We start from the raw sequence: 21,324 nt of genomic DNA on the forward strand, positions 1-21,324 counted from the left end.
CATGCTGATTGAGTAGGATACATAGTATTTTTAGACTATTGCAGTAGAGCTCTTGGATGTCATGCCTGGCATGTTTGGCAGTGATTTCTGATGTTGTGATAGGTGCTATTAAGGTTGAAGCCTGTTGCAGTAATAAACTGTGTCCCTCGTATATCCAAGTGGGCTTTCATACGAGGTATTTTGTTCGTTGTGCAAGTGGTCTGTGGGTGCAGACTGTGTACAGCTCATCATCCTGTGATATGTAGTATGTAGTCTTGTTTTCTTTTAAGTTTATTATTGTATGACTTGTGGAGAGACAAGTCATACAGGACTGGCGTAGCCCATGACGGATTTGAGGTTTTGTTTGTTTACCATTATTGTGGTTTCTTTCTGTCAGCCAAATGTAACTTGCAATTGTTCCATGTATATTTGGGCATCACTTTGCTTAAATTTTAAGCTTCGTATACTGGTAGAATGTGTTTATAAAACATCTTTTTCTCTTGGCTTTATTGAGAAAATTCTATAGTTTGTAAGATATTTGTTGTTTTTTTCTTCAATTTCTGCAATTTCAACCAATCAATGACGTCTATTGTACTGAAAACATTCTGTGCCGTATGAAAACATTCTGTGCCGGTTAAGAAACAGATTGGGTTTATTTACATTTCTGAAGAAAAAAAGATACCCTTCCCCCTACCCCTAACCCTAACCAACCCTAACCCTAAAACAGATTGAAATGCAATAGATTGATACTAGGGTCATAATTACAGGTGACAATTTTAATATGACACCACTAGAAAAATCTGCCGTTCAAACCGAAAAGATCCTTCTATATTAAAGTGCTCTGTAGAATATAACATTGCACTGATGTGTTAGTCTTTTGTTGGATATAATATGGATATATAAATTGTACCTGTTAGATGTACTAATGAATATTCTGCTGTTTACAGAGTTACACAAACCTATGATTGTGGTGCATGTGTTTACTTCTACTTTGCCTACAACTACCGAGGTGTGAGCAACCCTGTCCAGACTTATGAAGAAATCGAGGTCAGTATTTGTGCTTCATTTTATTTTCTTTCTTTATTTTTAACATATCACTGAAAATGTTGATGTTGCCTTATCACAGATATAACTCACTTTTATCATGTGCTTCATCATCATCATCATCATCATCGTTTAACGTCCGTTCTCCATGCTAGCACAGGTTGGACGGTTCGACCGGGGATCTGGGAAGCCAGGAGGCTGCACCAGGCTCCAGTCTGATCTGGAAGTGTTTCTACAGCTGGATGCCCTTCCTAATGCCAACCACTCCGTGAGTGTAGTGGGTGCTTTTTACGTGCCACCGGCACAGCTGCCAGGGGAGTCTGGCAGCGGACACGATCGGTTGGTGCTTTTTACGTCAGAAGCCAGCTGGGATGGTTGAACATGTGGGTACTGTATGGATGATTGCAGACTGCAGTTTGGAAGGGAGCACTTTCAGTTGAAAACATTTAGTAATGGATGTTAAATGATGATGATGAAGATGATGGTTGCTGTGGCAGCGGTACTGCTACTACTACTATTTACATGAATTTTCATGGGTTTATGTTTTCCATTACATGCCTATAATCCAGTTTTTAGGGACTGAAAAACATGGAAAATTGCATAAGATGAAGCTGATAATCTAGTTTATAATTTTTTGTGGTTTACAATGGATAGGGAAAAAGCCACGAAAGGCTGACAAATCTCATGCAGGATATTACATATTGGTTTAAATTTTTGGCACAAGGCCAGCAATTTTGAGGTGGCAGTCAGTCAATTACATCATCCCCAGTACGCAACTGGTACTTATTTTATTGATCCTGAAAGGATGAAAGGCAAAGTTGGCCGTGGCAGAATTTGAACTCAGAATGTAAAGATGGATGAAATATGGCTAAGCATTTGCCCAGCATGCTAATGAGTCTGCCATGGGATATTACATATTGAATGCACACTAATGGTGTTGTTCCCTTTGTATTGGTCTAATCATTTACAAATGAACAGGAAAAATGCAGAACGTTGTTAACCTTGTGACTGTAGAGTGTTGTTATTTGATAAAGGCAGTATTGTCAAGGTGATGGAGAAGTGTCTGCTATCAGTTGACTCATGCTGAAAATTCAGTCATTGGTCTGGATGCATTATATCTAGCTGCACATGTAAAAAAAGGTGAAGGGATTGATTACAGATCATCTTTGGAAGTATGCTGTGCGTGAGAAGACCCGGCAGGACAAGTGAGACCATAACCCATGGCCTCAGTCCACTTATGCATACCTTTCCTTCTTGGGACACAAAACTCTACTTGTGAAGACCTGTTGAGGCAAGTGAAAATCAAAATCAAAATCAAAATCGATCAACATCAATGGAAATTGTAGCTGTGATACCAGTGCCGGTGGCACATAAGAGATCTATCCGAACATGGCCGTTGCCAACGCCACCTCAACTGGCTTCCGTGCCGGTGGCACGTAAAATGCACCATCCGATCGTGGCCGTTTGCCAGCCTCATCTGGCACCTGTGCTGGTGGCACGTAAAAAGGACCCACTACATTCATGGAGTGGTTGGCGTTAGGAAGGGCAACTAGCCGTAGAAACATTGCCAGATCAGACTGGGCCTGGTGCAGCCTTCTGACTTTCCAGACCCCAGTTGCACCGTCCAACCCATGCCAGCATGGAAAGCAGACGCTAAACGATGATGATGATGATGATGATGAACATGGAATATAGTGGAACCATGCATAACCTCTCGGCTCAGTAGTTTCATTCAATGAAGATTATTATTGTGTTGAATTTTGACTTATTGGATTGTATCTTAGTTCTGTTTATTATGTTTACTCATGCAGTTCTGGACAGAAGTAAGTATGAGACTAGTGTGAGTGAAACTGGTACAAATACAATAACCACGCAATTACTGAATGATAGATTTGGGTCCAACAGATTTGCCTGTATGGTATTCACAGATTTAACTTGTGACAGTTTGAAATCCAAGGAACTTTTCTCTTTACATAAACTCATTTATTTAAGGCAGGTGTGTGGCTGTGTGGTAAGAAGTTTGCTTTCCAACCACATGGTTCCGGGTTCAGTCCCACTGTGTCTTCTACAATAGCTTTGGGCCTACCAAAGCCTTGTGTGTGTTTGTTGCCCACCACCGCTTGACAACTGGTGCTGGTGTGTTTACATCTCCATAACCTAGTGGTTCAGCAAAAGAGACTGATAGAATAAGTACCAGGCTTAAAAAGAAAATAAGTGGTGGGGTTGATTCCTCAGTCTAATATCTGAAGCAAGTACAAGATAAAAGGTGAAAGATATGTATTGGGTCATCTCATGGTGACAAGAAGTGGATTCTCTATAAAAATGTCAAGCACCAAAGACAATGGGTAGGGTAGGGAAAGGAGAAATACTGGCCCTCCAGGCTAAAGAAGGTCTTCACCCATGTAAGGTGTTGTTATGTGTTTGGTGGGATATAAAAGGTTTAGTTGACTTTGAACTTTTAAACCCAAACCAAACGATAACAAAGATCTACTGCAAGCAGCTTGAGTGGCTTAAGTCAGCACTAGAAGAAAAATGACCATCTCTGGTTTCAAGACAAAAGGTGTTCTTCCATCAGGTTAATGCTTGGCCACATACAGCAAGGATGACATTCCAAAGGCTGGAGCAGTTTCAATGGGAAACAGTGCCTCACCCATTATATTCACTGGACATTGCCCCATCTGATTATCATTTATTCTGCAGTCTTCAAAATCATTTGGACGGAAAAAATATGAATTCTGTAGACGAAGTCAGAACAGTACTGGACGAGTATTTTTAGTTACGGACAAGTGAATTTTGGAAGAGGGACCTTGCAAGTCTACCAGATATATGGAAGAGTATTGTAGAAAATGGAGGAGAGTATATTTTAGATTAAAAAAGAACTTCGTTTATCTTAATTTTCAAAAGTAAAAGAAGTATAAAAAAACGCAGTATTCATGGGATGGGATTACCCAATATTTATTTTTTACTCAAGAGTGATATCTAGCGTATTCTTTTTGTTGTATTTACTATCACCCATTGTTCTTTGTGTCTGTGGATTTTTTTTATGTGAAATTGCTTCACTATTACTTTAACCCTTTCGTTACCGATCCGGCTGAAACCACCTCTGGCTCTGAGTACAAATGTCTTGTTTTCATAAGTTTTGAATTAAAATCTTCTACCAAACCTTAGCCACAATTTATGTTCCTAACACTAGCTGAATGATAACAAAGTTAATTTACTAAATTCTTTGTTATATTTAAAATTAATTGAAAGAAACACAGAGCATCTCAAAATAAATACAGTAACGAAAGGGTTAAAGTTTGCTGTTAGCATTTCCTCTTTACATTAATCTATTTATCTATTTATTTTCACTTCCAGTGTAAAGCACGAGATGAAATTCTTGCTAATGCTGGTAGTATTTCCCATCATCACGGAGGTAGGTACTTTTACTTCTTTGTGTGTATTGTGGTGCAATGGTGTATGACGGTGAGAATAGCACTCATTACACTCCGTAAAGTGGTTGGGATAGGGGCAAGTGTCTTCTACTATAGCCCTGGACTAACCAAAGCCTTGTGAGCGGATTTTGTATACAGAAACTGAAAGAAGCCTGACATTCATGTATGTACATATATATAGGCGCAGGACATTCATGTGTATACATAAACATAGGCGCAGGTGTGGCTGTGTGGTAAGTAGCTTGCTTACCAACCACATGATTCCGGGTTCAGTCCCACTGCATGGCACCTTGGGCAAGTGTCTTCAATAGCTATGGCCGACCAAAGCCTTGTGAGTGGATTTGGTAGACAGAAACTGAAAGAAGCCCTTTGTATATATGTATCTGTATATATATATGTGTGTGTGTTTGTGTGTCTGTGTTTGTCCCCTCAACATCGCTTGACAACTGATGCTGGAGTGTTTACATCCCCGTAACTTAGCGGTTAGGCAAGAGAGACCGATAGAATAAGTACTAGGCTTACAAAGAATAAGTCCTGGGGTCGAGTTCCTTGACTAAATGCGGTGCTCCAGCATGGTCGCAGTTAAATGACTGAAACAAGTAAAGAGTATATATATAGTACGTTTATATATATATATTGGCTAAACTGGCAAAATGACCATTCCAAAATATAACAGTATATATATATATACTTTCATTTCCCAAGCATCAAGCTAATACACCTTGTTGTTCGCACACCTGTCTTCATCTTTTGTCTTTCTATAAATTTCAACTACATATATATATATATATATATATATATATATATATATATTATATATATATATATATAATATATATATATATATATATACATATATATATTGTTGTATTTTGGGATGGTCATTTTATTTTTTCCAAATAAACACAAGCATCATATATTTCTTCTTCATTCATTTATTACTGTTCTTATTTTATTATTCTAACTCATGTCCATTGTCCGGAAATCTTTCGTCACACATCTGTGACCTCTTCTGCAGCACTTATTTCAGTGTATTCTTGCTCCACTTGCTCCATTCTGTTCTTCTAAGATATGTATCCTTAGGTGCACGTGTTTGTGTCAAGGACACAAATGCATGTGCACATAAGGAGACACACCTTAGAAGAACAATGGAGTAGACAGTGACTATGTGTCAGTGTTTGTCTCATCACTTGACAACCAGTGTTGGTTTGTTTTCATCCCTGTAACTTTAGTGGTTCAGCAAATGTGATTATTAGAATATGTGCCAGACTGGAAAATAAGTACTGGGCTCAATCTGATAGTCTAGCCGGTTCCTTCAAAATTGCTGGCATTGTGCTTAAATTGAAACTGTTTACTTGCATATCTTCTTATCACAATGATGCAGACTTAATCTGGATTATCCCTGGATTTATATTCTTCCATTAACAATTTGCTGAAAGGGTCCTATAATGTCACATTGAAGTATCTGGATGCACTATGTAGTTACAGGCGACATACTAACCACGTCCATGGAGCAGCTTGCTCAATGAAATGAAAATATTCAAAAATCGAAGACTATTTGGACATGCACGAATATACTTTGTTCCAAACCATACAATTCACACACACACACACATGCCCCACCCCCAATTCTACTACTGCACCTTCCTGAAATGGTTCAACTGTTACCAAAGTCTATAGCATACAGGAATAGAAATGATAGTGGAAAGAGTGAAATATTCTTGGACTACCATGCTTAACTCTATATCAGTGTTCTCAACCAGTGTCCACACGGCCGTTGGGGATCCGTGTAAGATTTTGTTGTTGAAATTTATGTGCAATAATAAACTGGTTACAATTCTACGATACACAAAATATTTTAACGATTTAATACAATTCTTAATAATATTTAATTATAAAAGTGTAATCGAAACTGAAATCAAAATCAAAGTGAAATTCGATGACGGGCACGAGCACCATATGAGCGTGATTGTTGCCAGCCTCGCCTTACTGGCACTTGTGTCCCGTGCTAGTAGTGTGCTAAGAGCACCATCTGAGTGTGATTGTTCCCAGAGCGGCTAACTGGCTTCCATGCTGGTGGCATGTAGGAGGCACCATTCGAGCGGGATCGTTACCAGCATCACCTTACTGTCACCTGTGCCATTGGCATGTGTAAAAAATTCGAGCGAGGTCATTGCCAGTACCGCCTGACTGGCCCCCGTGCCGGTGGCACGTAAAAGCACTCACTACATCCTCGGAGTGGTTGGCATTAGGAAGGGCATCCAGCTGTAGAAACTCTACCAGATCAAGACTGGAGTTTAGTGCAGCCATCTGGTTCGCCAGCCCATAGTCAAACCGTCCAACCCATGCTAGCATGGAAAGCGGATGTTAAATGACGACGATGATGATGATGATGATGATGTATACAACTTTTTAAACATCGAATGGCTAAGGGGGCAACCATCTGAATAAAATAGGAATCACAGGGGTCCATAGGCCAAAAATGATTGAGAATCCCTGCTCTATATGATAAGCCACTGCTTGCTGCAGTGTGCAGTGTGATCTTCAACCAGATAGAGGCTTGCGTCTGTGGATTGCATCTGGTTGCTTTGACTACCTGCATGCTGTATGTTTGCTTGATGAAGGCCAGCTAAAGCTACACAACAACCATACTAAAGTAGACAACGATACCGATATATAGATCTAATGTTACTATATCTACCACTTACAACACATCATTATTCCACAAAGCAGCTTCAATGCAATTTCTCAGTCTGCTAGAAATAGTAACCGAATCTCTGGTAAACCACACACTCTCACCTTAAAAAGAAGTACTCCTTGGTCATTATGACTTTAAATATACAGAAATATTGGTTAGTTACAGTTGGAATGTCTTTGACCATAGCACCTGCTTCAGCATGGATTGATGTTTACCTGAACACTAACAATGACAATATACTACTACACCTGATATTCATCATCATCATCATTATCATGACCACCACGACCACCATGATGATGACGACGACCACCACCCCCATGACGACCACCACGATGACGATGATGACGACAACCACCACCACCACCACCTCCTACACAACCACCACCACCTCCTACACAACCACCACCACCACCACCACTCTCCTCCTCCTCTTCCTCCTTTAACTTCTATTTTCCATACTGGCATGGATGGTTTGACCAGAGCTGGAGAGCTGCACTAGGTCCCAGTCTGATTTGGTTTGGTTTCTATGGCTGGATGTCCTTCCAAATGCCAACCACTTTACAGAGTGTGCTGGGTGCTTTTAATGTGGAACTGCATGAGTGCTTTTACATGACACTGGCATGAGTACTTTTTATGTGGCACCGGCACAGGACTCTTGCCGGTCAATCCCCTTCACCAGGGGGTGAGGGAACCCTTAACACTTCTGCTAAGATAAACTATGGTAATCTCCAACTGCTACCACGCTGTACTGTATTCTCTACTGTTTTTACCATAACACACTCTACTGTATTCCATCATTGTGTCCATATTCTATTTAGTATTTTCTCTGTATTTTCAGTGGGCAAACTCCGGAAGAAGTGGCTGAAGAATACCATAGGAGATATTGGTATTGGTGCTTTGCGTGCTGTAAAGGCTTACATTGATCCTGACAATATTTTTGGCAACAGTAACTTATTGATGGCAAATCTTTGATACTGGCTGACATACTAATTAAATTTTGTTTCTCTTGAGGAAGATATGGATGTCACAAAATCCTACTTCTACTCCAAAACATTCTGGGCTTCTTGCCAATGGAAGAAACAGCTTTTGCCCTGGTTGAAGTCATTTCACTATACCTATATTACTAAACGCTCTTGACAAATCCATGACTGTCACAACATCCTGTTTTCTTTCTGTGGTATTGGACTATTTAAAATAAACATTATTATTTGTTATTGCGTGCAGAAAATCCAGTACAGTTGTTCTTAGATATTCATAAATTGCCAATAACATTTGGAAAGAAGTGACTGTTGCAGCACTCTCTATCACTCCAGTAGAAAACTTGAAGTGATATGACAATAGGAATAATTATTGGTTTAATTTATCATTGGAACAAAGAACTTTGTACATTCTGATTTATAGTATTTTATATTCCTGGTTTCAAATGTTACAGAGTTGATAAAGAAATAACAATAACAACGAATATTATTATTATTATTATTATCATCATCATAATCATTTCATCATCATTGAGGTGGTAAGCTGGCAGAATTGTTAGCACACCGGGCAAAATGATTAGTGGCAAGTACGGGCTGTCTTCCTGGATCCGGATGGTAGGTTTGTGGTCCTGGACGTGAACGCCAGTGAAGGTAGCGCCTTTAGACTAGTGGCGGTTTATGCCCCAACAGGGTCTGGAAGGCCAGATTTCTTCAGGTGTCTAGAAATATTCTTGGGAACATCTCGCCCTTTAGAACTAACGGGGGACTGGAATAGTATTTTGGATGCACGGAAGGACTGTGTGGGTTTAGTACATAGTAGAAGGGGGTGTAAAAGCCTCAAAAACCTGCTCAGGATTTTCCAGCTTTCTGACAGGTACCGACTGGATATCCCTGATGTGTCAGTATGGACATGGAGCAACCGCAGCGGGTCGTCCAGATCGTGTTTAGATAGAGTATTTGTTAGGTCAGAAGATAGTGATAGCATTGGTTGTCCACAATTTAAATCAGTCGGCTACACGGATCACAAATTTGTGATATGCTCAGTCGATTTAGATAGGATTCGTAGATAGGGACCCGGTCACTGGAAGTTGAACGCATTCTTACCGGCTTGCAAAGACTACATGGATCGAATTAGCGAACTAGTTAAGCGGCAGTTGACGGGGGCTATCATCAACAATCGGAGGTGGTTCGCTCTGAAGAGAGCGTTTAGAGTCAAATCAATAGTATTTAGCAGAGATTTAGCAATAGAAATAAATAGATTAGAGGGAGAACTAGTTAGCAAACTAGAAGAGGCTATTAGTTAGCGACTTGTTAGCGGCAAGAATGGCTCTTGACCATTTCTTTGAGGCGAAGCACGAAGAGTGCGTTGCCAGAGCTAAAGCCTGTGCACTAAAACACGAGGGAATTAAAACCATCCGATGGACCCGAACGTGAACAAAACTACGATGAAGTCTTTGACAGATCAGGACGGACGCGTGCTCCTCGGTTCTGAGCAGATGTGTGCGGCTTCCTAGCAGCACTTTGGGGAGGGTGTTTGGAGAGGGTGGTGGGTCGACGACGGTAGCGAACTTTACTTCGTTCCTAGACGACTTACCACAGTTCTTGGTGAGAGACGCGAGATTCTGCGAAAAGCCGATTACAGCCTCTGAAATACAGGAGGCGATGAGCGATTGCACAAGTCGCAAATCGCCCGGTTCGGATGGTCGGCCCTACGAATTCTGTTTTCATGCCAGATTTGTTTGGCAGCCTCTTGGCAGATGTTTACAGTAACTGGCAGCAGAACGGGTGAATTTTTGGTGCTGTTAGCCGGGGTGAGAAAGGACGTCGACAATGGGGACGTGCTAGGAAATTTTCGGCACATAACTCTGCTAAACACAGAGTTTAAGATTTTGATCAAGGTGTTAGCGAAAAGGTTGGCGCTTGTCGTTGGTAGTCTGGTCGGGGAGGCACAAACGTGCGCAATCCCGAGCAGGTCTATTCACCTTATGCGATACATCGTAGAGGAGACTGGGACTAAAGCTGGCATCTGTGGGGCCTTGATCAATTTAGATCAGTCGAAAGCTTTTGATAGGGTAGACCATCGCTACTTGGAAGCTGTCGGACCCGTTTTCAGAGACTGGATCGCTGCAATGCACAGAGACACCTGCTCGGTGGTCAAAGTAAATGGTCATCTATCGGAACCGTTTAGTATCGCACGTTCCGTCCTTCAGGGCAAGTCGGTGGGCTTGCGACGGGGCACCTGGAGAGGCAAATCGATGCCATCGGATGCTGGACTGACGGACGAGTGAAACTGCTCGGGATTTGGTTTTGTCTCGACCTCCAGGCGGATAAGAATTGGGAAGAGGTGATGAACAGGGTGACATCTCTTATCCAGAAATGGGCAGAGAGGAAGTTATCCCTGAAAAGTCGGGCAGAGGTAGTGAATGCCTACATCGCCTATGTCATCTGGGGTTCATAAAATAAAGTACCAATCAGGTATATGAATCAATGGTACCACCTCCTCCTCAGAGTTGCATTGATACACCAAAATTGAAAGCAAACTAAGCAACATTAAAGTGTGTGTATGTATGGGGGGGTCATTTTGCGAATAAGAAAGACTAGATCCCAACATCAGCATTACTACTACAGCCAGAGCCAACCGAAACAATAACAACAGCAACAACAAGGCAAATGAGGGAGGACATAAAATCAACAAAAACCTCTTTGGAAACAACAAACGTGAAAAAGGACCTGAAAATTTTAAACTGTCCGACCAACACCAACATTTTCCACTTCCGCCGCCAACACCATACGATAGGAAAACCTAACTGACAGCTCACCCGTCGCTGTCTTTGACAATGTCGTCTGCCGAATGCAAGAAGAAATTACTATCCCTGCGGACGAATTAAAGCAAGCAACATATATGTAGGCGAAACAAGGACAATGCCGCGCACATTTGCTCGAACCCGAGCAGATGTGTGAGGCATTTCAGCAACACTTCCCTCAACTGTTTGGGACGAATGGCAGTCGAGAACGTAGGATGGATTTTAGTGCTCATCTCGATGGCATGCCACGATCTCGAGAGAGGCGGGGCGTTGCGAAAGGCCGACAACAGCCGCGGAAATACGAGATGCAATGATGGGTTGCACTGGAAGAAAATCGCTTGGTTTGGACGGTCTGCTCTCTGAGCTTTACTTTTATATGCCAGACTTGTTTGGCGGCTTCTGACCAGATATCTACTGCAACAGGCAGCAGAACAGAAGGATTCCTAGTTTGAGTTGAGGAGCGATGCAACTGCTAAGAAAGAACCCAAACGAGAGGGATCAAATAGAAAATTCTAGGCCCATTTCGCTGCTGAACGCAGATTTCAAAATTTTGGTCAAGGTGTTTGCAAAGAGGCTGGCACTTGTCGTTGATTGATGATGTGCAAGCATGCGCAATCTCAAGCAGACCCATCCACGACAACTTCCACCTCATGCAACAGGGCGGGTAAAGAAGATGGCATGGGTGGGGCTCTGATCAGTCTAGTTCAATTAAAAGCCTTCAATAGGGTCGACCACCGATACTTGGCGTCCGGTTTCGGTCACATTTAACGTGACTGGATCGCCGCAATGTACAGCGACGCCAGCTCGTAGTTCGGGTAAATGGCTACGTAGCAGAAAAACTACTATTGGAACCATTCTTCTCGGTCCATCAAGGGTGTCCCCTCTCGTGTCTTCTACATGTACTGGCTCTAGAGCCACTACTATAGAAATTGGAGGCATTGAAAGGTATCCTGCGCGAACTAAGAAGTGGAAGAACCGAGTCAGCATATGTAGACAACGTCACCGTTATAGTTTTGTTCACCAGGCTCATAATTCTGATCGACACTGCGAAAAGAATACGAGGCGGTGATAGGAGTAAATATTAACCAAGAAAAGCCAGTGGGCCTGCAACTCGGCTCTTCCACAGCTCGTCTCTTTGAATGAAGTGCAGTCTTGGATCAAGCGTAGACCGAGGCAAAGAATTCCTCTCTACACATGCTCATGATCAGAGATGCACATATTGCCAGCCACTGTCTAGTACTGCATCAGGGCATAGTAGGTACTCTATCAGGGCTTTTGTTATTATTATTATTATTATTATTATTATTATTATTATTGAGTGAGAGAGCAGTGCATGCCATCAAAGTGACACTGGGGTAAAATATACGAAGCCCAGTATACCCATCATGACTACCCGTCTGATAAGGGTACACTAGGCACATGCATCACAACCATATGTGCTCGACATGGTGATCTCATAACAATATAAATAGCGCATGACCTTGCGGGTGGGACCCAGTTAGAATTTTCTTCTGGTCGAGTAACTCAATAGGTTCCAGAATAAGGGTTGTTTAAGGATGTTGAACGAAACACCCATGTTTCTAGAGGTGAATTATTCAAACCCCAAAGAATCCCTCTCAACACATGGCTATGATGCTCCCCCATACTTCTGCTCCTGATCAGAGATGCACATATCGTCAGCCACGAAGGGATATGCTCAACTGGTTAAGGTCAAATAACTGACAAGCAAATCTGTGGTATTGCGCAGAATATTTGCTGTAGCCCATCTTTTATACCAAGACAAAACAATGTACATGATAACACTTCCAATCAGTTAAGATCAGAAGGCATGAGAGCCGCTGCCTGGTACTGCATCAGGGCATTTATCATCATCATCATCATCGTCATCATAATCATCATCATTATTATTATTTTCATAGATTTTCATATACACACAACGGATTAGACTGTTGGAAAAGAAAAATCCTCATCTGTTGTATGAATATAATAATAATAATAATAATAATAATAATGATAATGATAGTAACAACTGAGGCATGGTTATGGTTACAGAAAGGAAAGCTGACGAGGGAGACAAAAAGTTTGTTAGTAGCTGCATAAGATCAAGCATTAAGGACAAATTGGATAAAAGCCAAGATAGACAAAAACCAAGTAGATTCCCAATGTATATTATGCAAACCAAAAAAGGAAAGCGTTACTCACATAGTAAGTGAATGTAACATGCTAACAGAGAGAATACAAGAAAAGACATGACAACCCAAGGAGAGTAATGCACTGGGAACTATGCAGAAAGCTAGGATTTGACCAAACTGATAAATAGTATGAATACGAACCTAGGAAAGTGCTAGAAAGTAAGAAATATAAGATGTGGGACTTCAACATTCAGACCGACAGAGTAATAGAAGCTAGAAGGCCTGATTTAGTAGTGGTAGATAAAGAGAATAGAAAGTGGTAGATATTTGACTTTACAGTCCCAAATGAGGAAAACATTAATATGAGGAGTATAAAAAAATAACAGAAAGAGAGTAGGCTCGAAACGTAAAAGACTTTCTCACTTCCCGAGCGTTAAGCTCATACATCTGTTTGTTGTTTACAACCCGTCTTCATCTTTTTTTTGTTTTTATAAATACAGTACAGTATTTACAAAATACTATACAGTACAGTACTATTTCTACTTCGCGGATTTTCACCTATCGCGAGAGGTTTTCGAACGTAACACCCGCAATAGCCGAGGGATTACTGTATATCAAAACCATGTTACAATATTACGTCTTAACAGCCAAATAAATGTTGACAGATTCTGTGATTGATAGTCTGATTCATGAATCGCAATTGCCTTTTTCCTTCAGTGTTATGTTAACACAATATACATTATCTTTCCCAGTTGCTTGGGACGTTGCAGTTGTACTAGCTGTTATATACTTTTTGATGTGCAACATATTTTGCAGTGATAATTTTGATCTGATAGATCCAACATCAGTGGAGAAATTAGGGCTGATACAACTGTAAATAACAGCTTATTTACTGTATTTATGTATCTGAAAGGATGATGTAGGTATTGGTATATTTCTTTTGTTATCTTAGGCAATTATAAGCTCCTCGGATATACATGTTAACGTCAAATAAGTTTAAACTACGACTCACCAAGCACATAAACTCATTCAGTAATATTAACAAAAAAATTCTCTGCCTGTCTGTTTGTCTGTCTGTCTCTCACACGCTCACACACACACACACACACACACACACACACACACACACACACACACACACACACACACATTCGGGAATCGTTGGTTTCTCGTAGGTATCATCCTTTCAGATACAGTGATACAGTAAGCTGTTATTTGAAGTTGTATTAACCCTAATTTCTTCACTGATGTTGGCGCTATCAGAATAAAATTACTCCAGCAACATAAGTTGTTTATAAAAAAAAAATCTAACGGCTAATACAACTGCAACGTCCCAAGCAACTGGGAAATACTCGTTGAAAGATAATGCATATTGTGTTAACATAACACAGAAGAAAAAAGGCGATTGCGATTCATGGAAGGAACTGTCAATCACAGAATCTGTCAACATTTATTTGGCTATTAAGTTGTAATATTGTAACATCGTGCTTTTACTTGAATTGAATTTAGAATATCAAGCCATTCGATTAGCTGCTGTAGAAGAGAAATGAAATAAAAAAGACAATGACAATTCATATAATTATAACAGTTTAATTAATTGGTGTGGCTACTTCAACAGCGAAGAATTGATGGGAAGGGCTTGGCCGGACTGGGCCGAATAACTTACGGTTAGACTGTGGAAGGTGCTTGGCTATGTTGTGTGGGTACTCATGAAGAGACCGGTGAGACCTTTTCTCAGATGGAAACCAGAGAGTGGGATGTAGAAGGCAAAGCAGGCATGTGAAGATCTGGTTGAGGGCTGTGGAGACGGATCTGGTAGATGTGGGCCTGGTTTGGCTTCGGAACAAACCCGTGGAAGAGCTTAAGACCAACTTTGACGATCTCTCGTCGCTCAATGGGGAGCGAAAGCAACTAGGACTTACACTAATTTAATAAAATTAATGAACTTTCTCATTGAAATAAATGAATAAAAAGGACTGCACCATAACCTCATCGCAGGCTTTCAGTACAATATGGGGACAACGCTCTACCGCGTAGAAGTGTGTATGAGTGGATCGAAAGGTTCCAAAATAACTGGTCAAACGTGAAGCATGCCCTTCAACCTCCACCACTGATGTGAAGTTACAACTCGAGAGATTGTTCTGGCGAACCGACGAGTGACCATGGATGAGGTGGCTTGTTCTCCGGAAACTAATCATGGTTCTGCGTACGAAATCATCTATGACAAGCTTCACTTCCGTAAAGTCTATGCAAGAGAGCTTACCGAAGCACACAAGCGCAATAGTGTGGAGATCTGTCAATGCTTGATCGTTACCACGTTGAAGGCAGAGCTTTTTTGATGAGAAAAGTCACAGGCGATGAGGCATGGGTTCATCACATGGAGCTAGAATCTAAAAGGAGAGTGTGGAGTGGAAACAGCCGGAATAATAGCCATCGAAAAAGAAATTCGATACTCAATCTTCTGCAGAAAATTGATGTTAACTGTTTTTGGGGATGCTAAAGGGTTTATACTGATGGAACATTACCTGGAAAAGGTGTCTAAAGTCACCAGTATCGGCTACATTGAAATGCTGGGCAGCAAACTGAAGTCAGCAATTCGCACCAAACTTCCGAGTTCTATTGTCAGAGCAAGTGTTACCGTTGCACAACAATGCCTGCCTATATACGGTCGCCCGCACCATTGAAAGCATTGGGAAATTGCTTCGACATGTTGGAACACCCTACATACAGTCAAAAGCTCACCCCTTCTGGCTATCACCTCTTGGGACCGCTCAAACATCCTTTACGGGGTCGTCAATTTGCTACGGACGGAGCACAGGAAGCCGTGCATAAATGGCTGCGTGACCAACGGAAAACCTTCCCCGACGGAATAAGGAAGCTTGTGGACCATTGGAAGAAGGGCACCGAAAACGAAGGAGACTATGCCGAAAATTGATGCAATTATTCAATTCCTGCTTTTGTTTTAATAAATTACTGAAACAAGAATGTATATAACTTTTGACTTTGATGAGCTTTAATTTAAATCAGATGAACTTTTATTTAAAACGAGCGATCAATTTAAAATATGTGAAAGTAATTTTAAAACAGGGCAACTTATATTTAAACCAAATAAAAGTTAACATAAAATACATTAGATTAAAAGGATCTTTTCGGTTTGAACGGCAGTTTTTAACATAATTTCTTGGTAGCTAAAACATTTTAAACTTCGTATACTGACTGGTAGAATGTGTTTATAAAACATCTTTTTCTCTTGGCTTTCTTGAGAAAATTCTATCGTTTGTAAGATATTTGTTGTTGTTTTTCTTCAATTTCTGCAATTTCAACCAATCACTGACGTCTATTGAGGTAAAAAAACATTGTGCCGCATGAATATGTCCCTCGTTTAAGAAACAGATTGGGTTTATTTACATTTCTGAAGAAAAAAGATACCCTTCCCCCCACCTCTAACCCTAACCCTAACCCCACCCCTAACCCTAACCATAAAAGAGATTGAAATGCAATAGATCGATACTAGGGTCATAATTATGGGTGACAATTTCATATGACACTGCTAGAAAAAACTGCCGTTCTAACCGAAAAGATCCGATTAAAAAGTTTGCGAATGAAATTTATTCGTAAATAAAAGGGAAGTTGTCAACTTTAGTACCGAAATTATTAATTAGATCATACAGTGCATTCATCCATATTTGAGCTAGTAGGGTCAGGTTTAGCTGTTATTTCTACCAGTAGTAACGACCTCATAGAAGCACCCTCGCTAGATATAGCGATAGTCGCCAATCTTTTAATCGTACCGACACTAATAAAGAAATGGATACGTCTTTTATACTCATATTCCTACGCTACATATATTTTGTCGTTCAATCTCACAAATTTTCATTTTATCAAAAGACTCAAAACATTTTTTTAAAGACTTAAAACTGATTTAACGTGTAATATTTAATTAAGCATTAATTGCTAATTGCTAATAAAGTAACGAATCCACACTAATTACTCCGTAAGGAGCATAGGGCCGGTTTCCCGGACGTATATTTTCCTTCTTGGTCAGGTCGCCGGTTTCTCGCAGAAAAAACTCATTTTTTATCAGCTGAGTGGATTAGAGTAACATGAAATGAAGTGTTTTGTTCAAGAACACAACGCATCGCCCGGTCCAGGAATCGAAACCACAATCTTACGATCATGAGCCCAACACCCTAACAACTATGTCATGCGCCTCGCAAGTAAAGAAAGCATTACCAACCCTTTAAATATCTTCTTGCTTGAGACTGTCCCTGGATCTATGATGCAATACTCTTGCAAACATCATGGTTAGAGCTGAAAATACAGTGACTTGGAACAAAGTGTGTTTTAAAGTCAAACGTAAATTGATATTCGTTTGTTTCAAATAAAAGTTCATCTGGTTTAAGTCTTACTCTTTACTCTTTTACTTGTTTCAGTCATTTGACTGTGGCCATGCTGGAGCACCGCCTTTAATTGAGCAAATCGACTCCAGGACTTATTCTTTGTAAGCCTAGTACTTATTCTATCGGTCGCTTTTGCCGAACCGCTAGATTACGGGGACTTAAACACACAAGCATTGGTTGTCAAGCGATGTTAGGGTGGACAAACACAGACTCACAAACACACATACTTTAATCTATATTTTTGTTATTTTTCATTTGTCCTGCTCGCTTACGTTCATAGTGTGCTAAGTTTTTCTTGAGAACAATTTTTAGTGGTTCAGACTCATGCGGATCTCTCTTTAGCGTAAGGGCGTCCACTTTAGTGGATTCTCTCTCATATGTGTATTAATAAATATATATACACATACATATATACGACGGGCTTCGTTCAGTTTCCGTCTATCAAATCCACTCACAAGGCTTTGGTCGGCCCGAGGCTATAGTTGAAGACACTTACCCGAGGTGCCACGCAGTGGGACTGAACCCGGAACCATGTGATTGGTAAGCAAGCTACTTACCACACAGCCACTCCTACTTGTTTTAATTTGCGTTTCTTTTTTTAGTTTACGCTTCATTTGTTTTAATTTGAGAGTGAAAAGCTGTAATGATGAGTATGGGCTGGACTGTTTTAGAAAGTCGACAAAGTTGACACCAGTTTGATATGTTAGCTGCATGGGTAACAAGGAAGGGAGAACGAACTACAGTCAGGAACAAAAGACCCCAGATATTCCAGGTAACACCAATGCTGCTCAGCACCGCTGGAGAAATCAATATCGTCGGGAGGGACCGGAACCGATGTGATCACCAATCAACGTCTGATAAATAAAATATGCAAAGCTGAATGTGAAATGTTAACAAGTTTACAGGGAAATAACTTTATAAATCAAAATTAAGATTCTCGGGAGAGTTGCTTACCTTCGAATGTTCTTTTATTTACGTTTAGGGATAAGTTACTTTATAATCCTTTCGATTCAATTAAAGAACTAATGAACTTATTAGACGTTTACCTGAAAAACTGGGGTATTAGCGATGTGTATCGACGACGTCATACCTGTCTAGAGACCGATATCAATAGTGGTGTGTTTCTTGTTTAACTGAAGCTAGAATTTAGTCTTCGATCCGTTTTACCTTAATAGGTATGACTGGAAATACAGCTATGGGGGCGTGTGAATGGTTTATTTTCTTTTCAGTGGTATCAGCTACATAAAAGAAATAACTCTAATGGAATGGATACTGGGTTTTATCAGTTATTCATATATCATTATTAGTGGATCCAATTTTAAGCTAGCTTTGAAACAGAAGGAAAATAATTGATTGATTAAAGGCATGAATTACTGGTACTAATTTTATTTGAATTACGAAGGATAAAAGTTAAAGTAACCCTAAATTAGGGCCGACGAGATTTCTAACTAATATCAAGTTTTCTACAAACTCATTCTTCTTCATCGACGAATAAGGATTTCTTACATATTAATTAAGCTTCGAATTTGTTGGACATTAATGTTATCGAGTAAAGATTATTTGCCAACGTAATCTGGCAGCCGCGGTTATGACGAATGTTACTGCTATTTAGCCCCAGGAAACATCGTCATCTTGGATAGCATGTAAAGGTTATAGACACTACCACTACTCTGATATATTTTATTAGAAAAAAAAATATCCTCCATCGGGCTGGAAGTTTTAAATTCAGCTTCCACTGCATTTTCTACAATTTGATCGTTTTCTTACGACAATTATTAATTAAATCGTGGAGGCGCAATGGCCCAGTGGTTAGGGCAGCGGACTCGCGGTCATAGGATCGCGGTTTCGATTCCCAGACCCGGCGTTGTGAGTGTTTATTGAGCGAAAACACCTAAAAGCTCCACGAGGCTCCGACAGGGGATGGTGGTGATCCCTGCTGTACTCTTTCACCACAACTTTCTCTCACTCTTACTTCCTGTTTCTGTTGTACCTGTATTTCAAAGGGCCGGCCTTGTCACTCTCTGTGTCACGCTGAATATCCCCAAGAACTATGTTAGTGGTACACGTGTCTGTCGACTGCTCAGCCACTAACACGTTAATTTCACGAGCAGGCTGTTCCGTTGATTCGGATCAACCGGAACCCTCGTCGTCGCAACCGACGGAGTGCTTCTATCCCATTAATTAAATCCCAAAAGGCAAATTACAAAAAGACTGATTTGAGAAATTGTCCTTGGTAATATATAATTCGTGAGGTTATTTAATTCAGAAGCTGCTCATGATGATGAATATGATCATCATCATCGTCGCCAAGAAGAAGAAGAAGAAGAAGAAGAAGAATGATGACGTCGATGATTTGGATTCCAGTTGCATTTGAGAAGTTACAAATTGGTTCAGCATTGATGAATTTGCAAGCCCTTTCGATTCACTTATTAAAGCCCAGGATTTCTACGTTTCTTCCTTCAGACGGAATCCATTTTAACATATTCGTAAGCAAAATTGAATATTTCATTTTCTTTTGAACTTCGGTTCGCTAATAATTAGCAGTATTAAACTGGGATGAATATCTTATTTCCTACCCTCGACCCCTCTTCTTGTTATGGGCTTGTCCATACATGTATTTATGTTTCATTTTCTCTGATCGATTCAACACCAGTGGAGTAATTAGGATCAACTCAACTGCAAATACCAGCTTACTATATATCTATATATGGAAGGACGATGCAGGTATTGGTATATTTCTGTAGCTATTTTAGGCAAATACAGGGTCCCCGGATACACGTATTAATGTCAGATTAATTGGCTCACGATTGAAAGGTCGTGAGTTCGATTCCGGGTGGCTCGTTGTGTCCTTGAGCGAGACACTTTATTTCACATTGCTCCAGTTCACTCAGCTGGCAAAAATGAGTCGTATCTGCAGTTCAAAGGGCCAGCCTTGTCACACTCTGTCTCACACTGAATCTCCCTGAGAACTACGTTAAGGGTATTCGTGTCTGTGGAGTGCTCAGCCATTTGCTCGTTAATTTCACGAACAGGTTGTTCGGTTGATTGGATCAAGTGGAATCCTCGTCGTCGCAACCGACGGAGTACCAGTTCAGTTCAACCTTAGGTAACCCTAGAGTTTACAGTCGACTTACTTGTAGGTTTATAGATCGAATGATTTGTTCAAGCAGACACAGAAATACAAACATTGACATATTCATAAAAGTATTTTGCCTATTTTAGTTTGGGGAGGAGATTCACCGCCCAAAGCCTACGCTAAGCTCATAGACGGAGGGATAAAGACATCTGGGTAAAGATTAGTGATTAAAGTTAAACCTGAACGTTTGGAAATTATCAATTGTTTGTTAAACGTAGTTGGATGGATGACAAGGAGGTATCAATTCTGAAAAGTAAGATTGAGACAAAAAGGACAAAACTTTTAGAAACGGTTGATAGTCGGAGGAAACGTAGATAAGACAAGTGGAATTAAGTGATATCTACCGAGCAAATAGATCTGTCGAAGCAGCAGAGCAGGCGATTGACCGTGGCTAGACTCTAAGAAAAGGAGTGAAAACTATGTGTAACAATAAATACTATCTTTTAAATACAATTCCAAACAAGAGTGCAGTGGTAGCATTGTTCCAGGTATATCAATATATATATATATATATATATATATATATATATATATATATATATATATACATACACACGCACACACATACACACACATATACATACATACAAACATACATACATACATACATACATACATACATATATATATATATACATATATATATATATGCATATGTATATATATACACACACACACACACACACACACACACACACACACACACATGAAAAAAGT

The 21,324-nt window shown here is 40.3% G+C and overlaps 1 protein-coding gene across 1 annotated transcript in view; it reads left to right on the plus strand.

Moving 5' to 3' along the window:
* Positions 1-8,620, plus strand: part of LOC115220994 (alkyldihydroxyacetonephosphate synthase, peroxisomal) — a 70,937-nt gene extending 62,317 nt beyond the window's left edge. The window contains exons 18-20 of the mRNA XM_029791212.2: positions 927-1,026; positions 4,381-4,438; positions 7,997-8,620. Coding sequence (XP_029647072.1) covers positions 927-1,026; positions 4,381-4,438; positions 7,997-8,130 — 292 coding nt within the window. The 3' untranslated portion in view covers positions 8,131-8,620. The remainder of the gene's footprint in view (positions 1-926; positions 1,027-4,380; positions 4,439-7,996) is intronic.
* The last annotated feature ends 12,704 nt before the right edge of the window (positions 8,621-21,324 follow it).

This window comes from Octopus sinensis, linkage group LG17 (genome assembly GCF_006345805.1).
Source record: "Octopus sinensis linkage group LG17, ASM634580v1, whole genome shotgun sequence".
In the NCBI taxonomy this organism is placed as follows: Eukaryota; Metazoa; Mollusca; class Cephalopoda; order Octopoda; family Octopodidae; genus Octopus; species Octopus sinensis.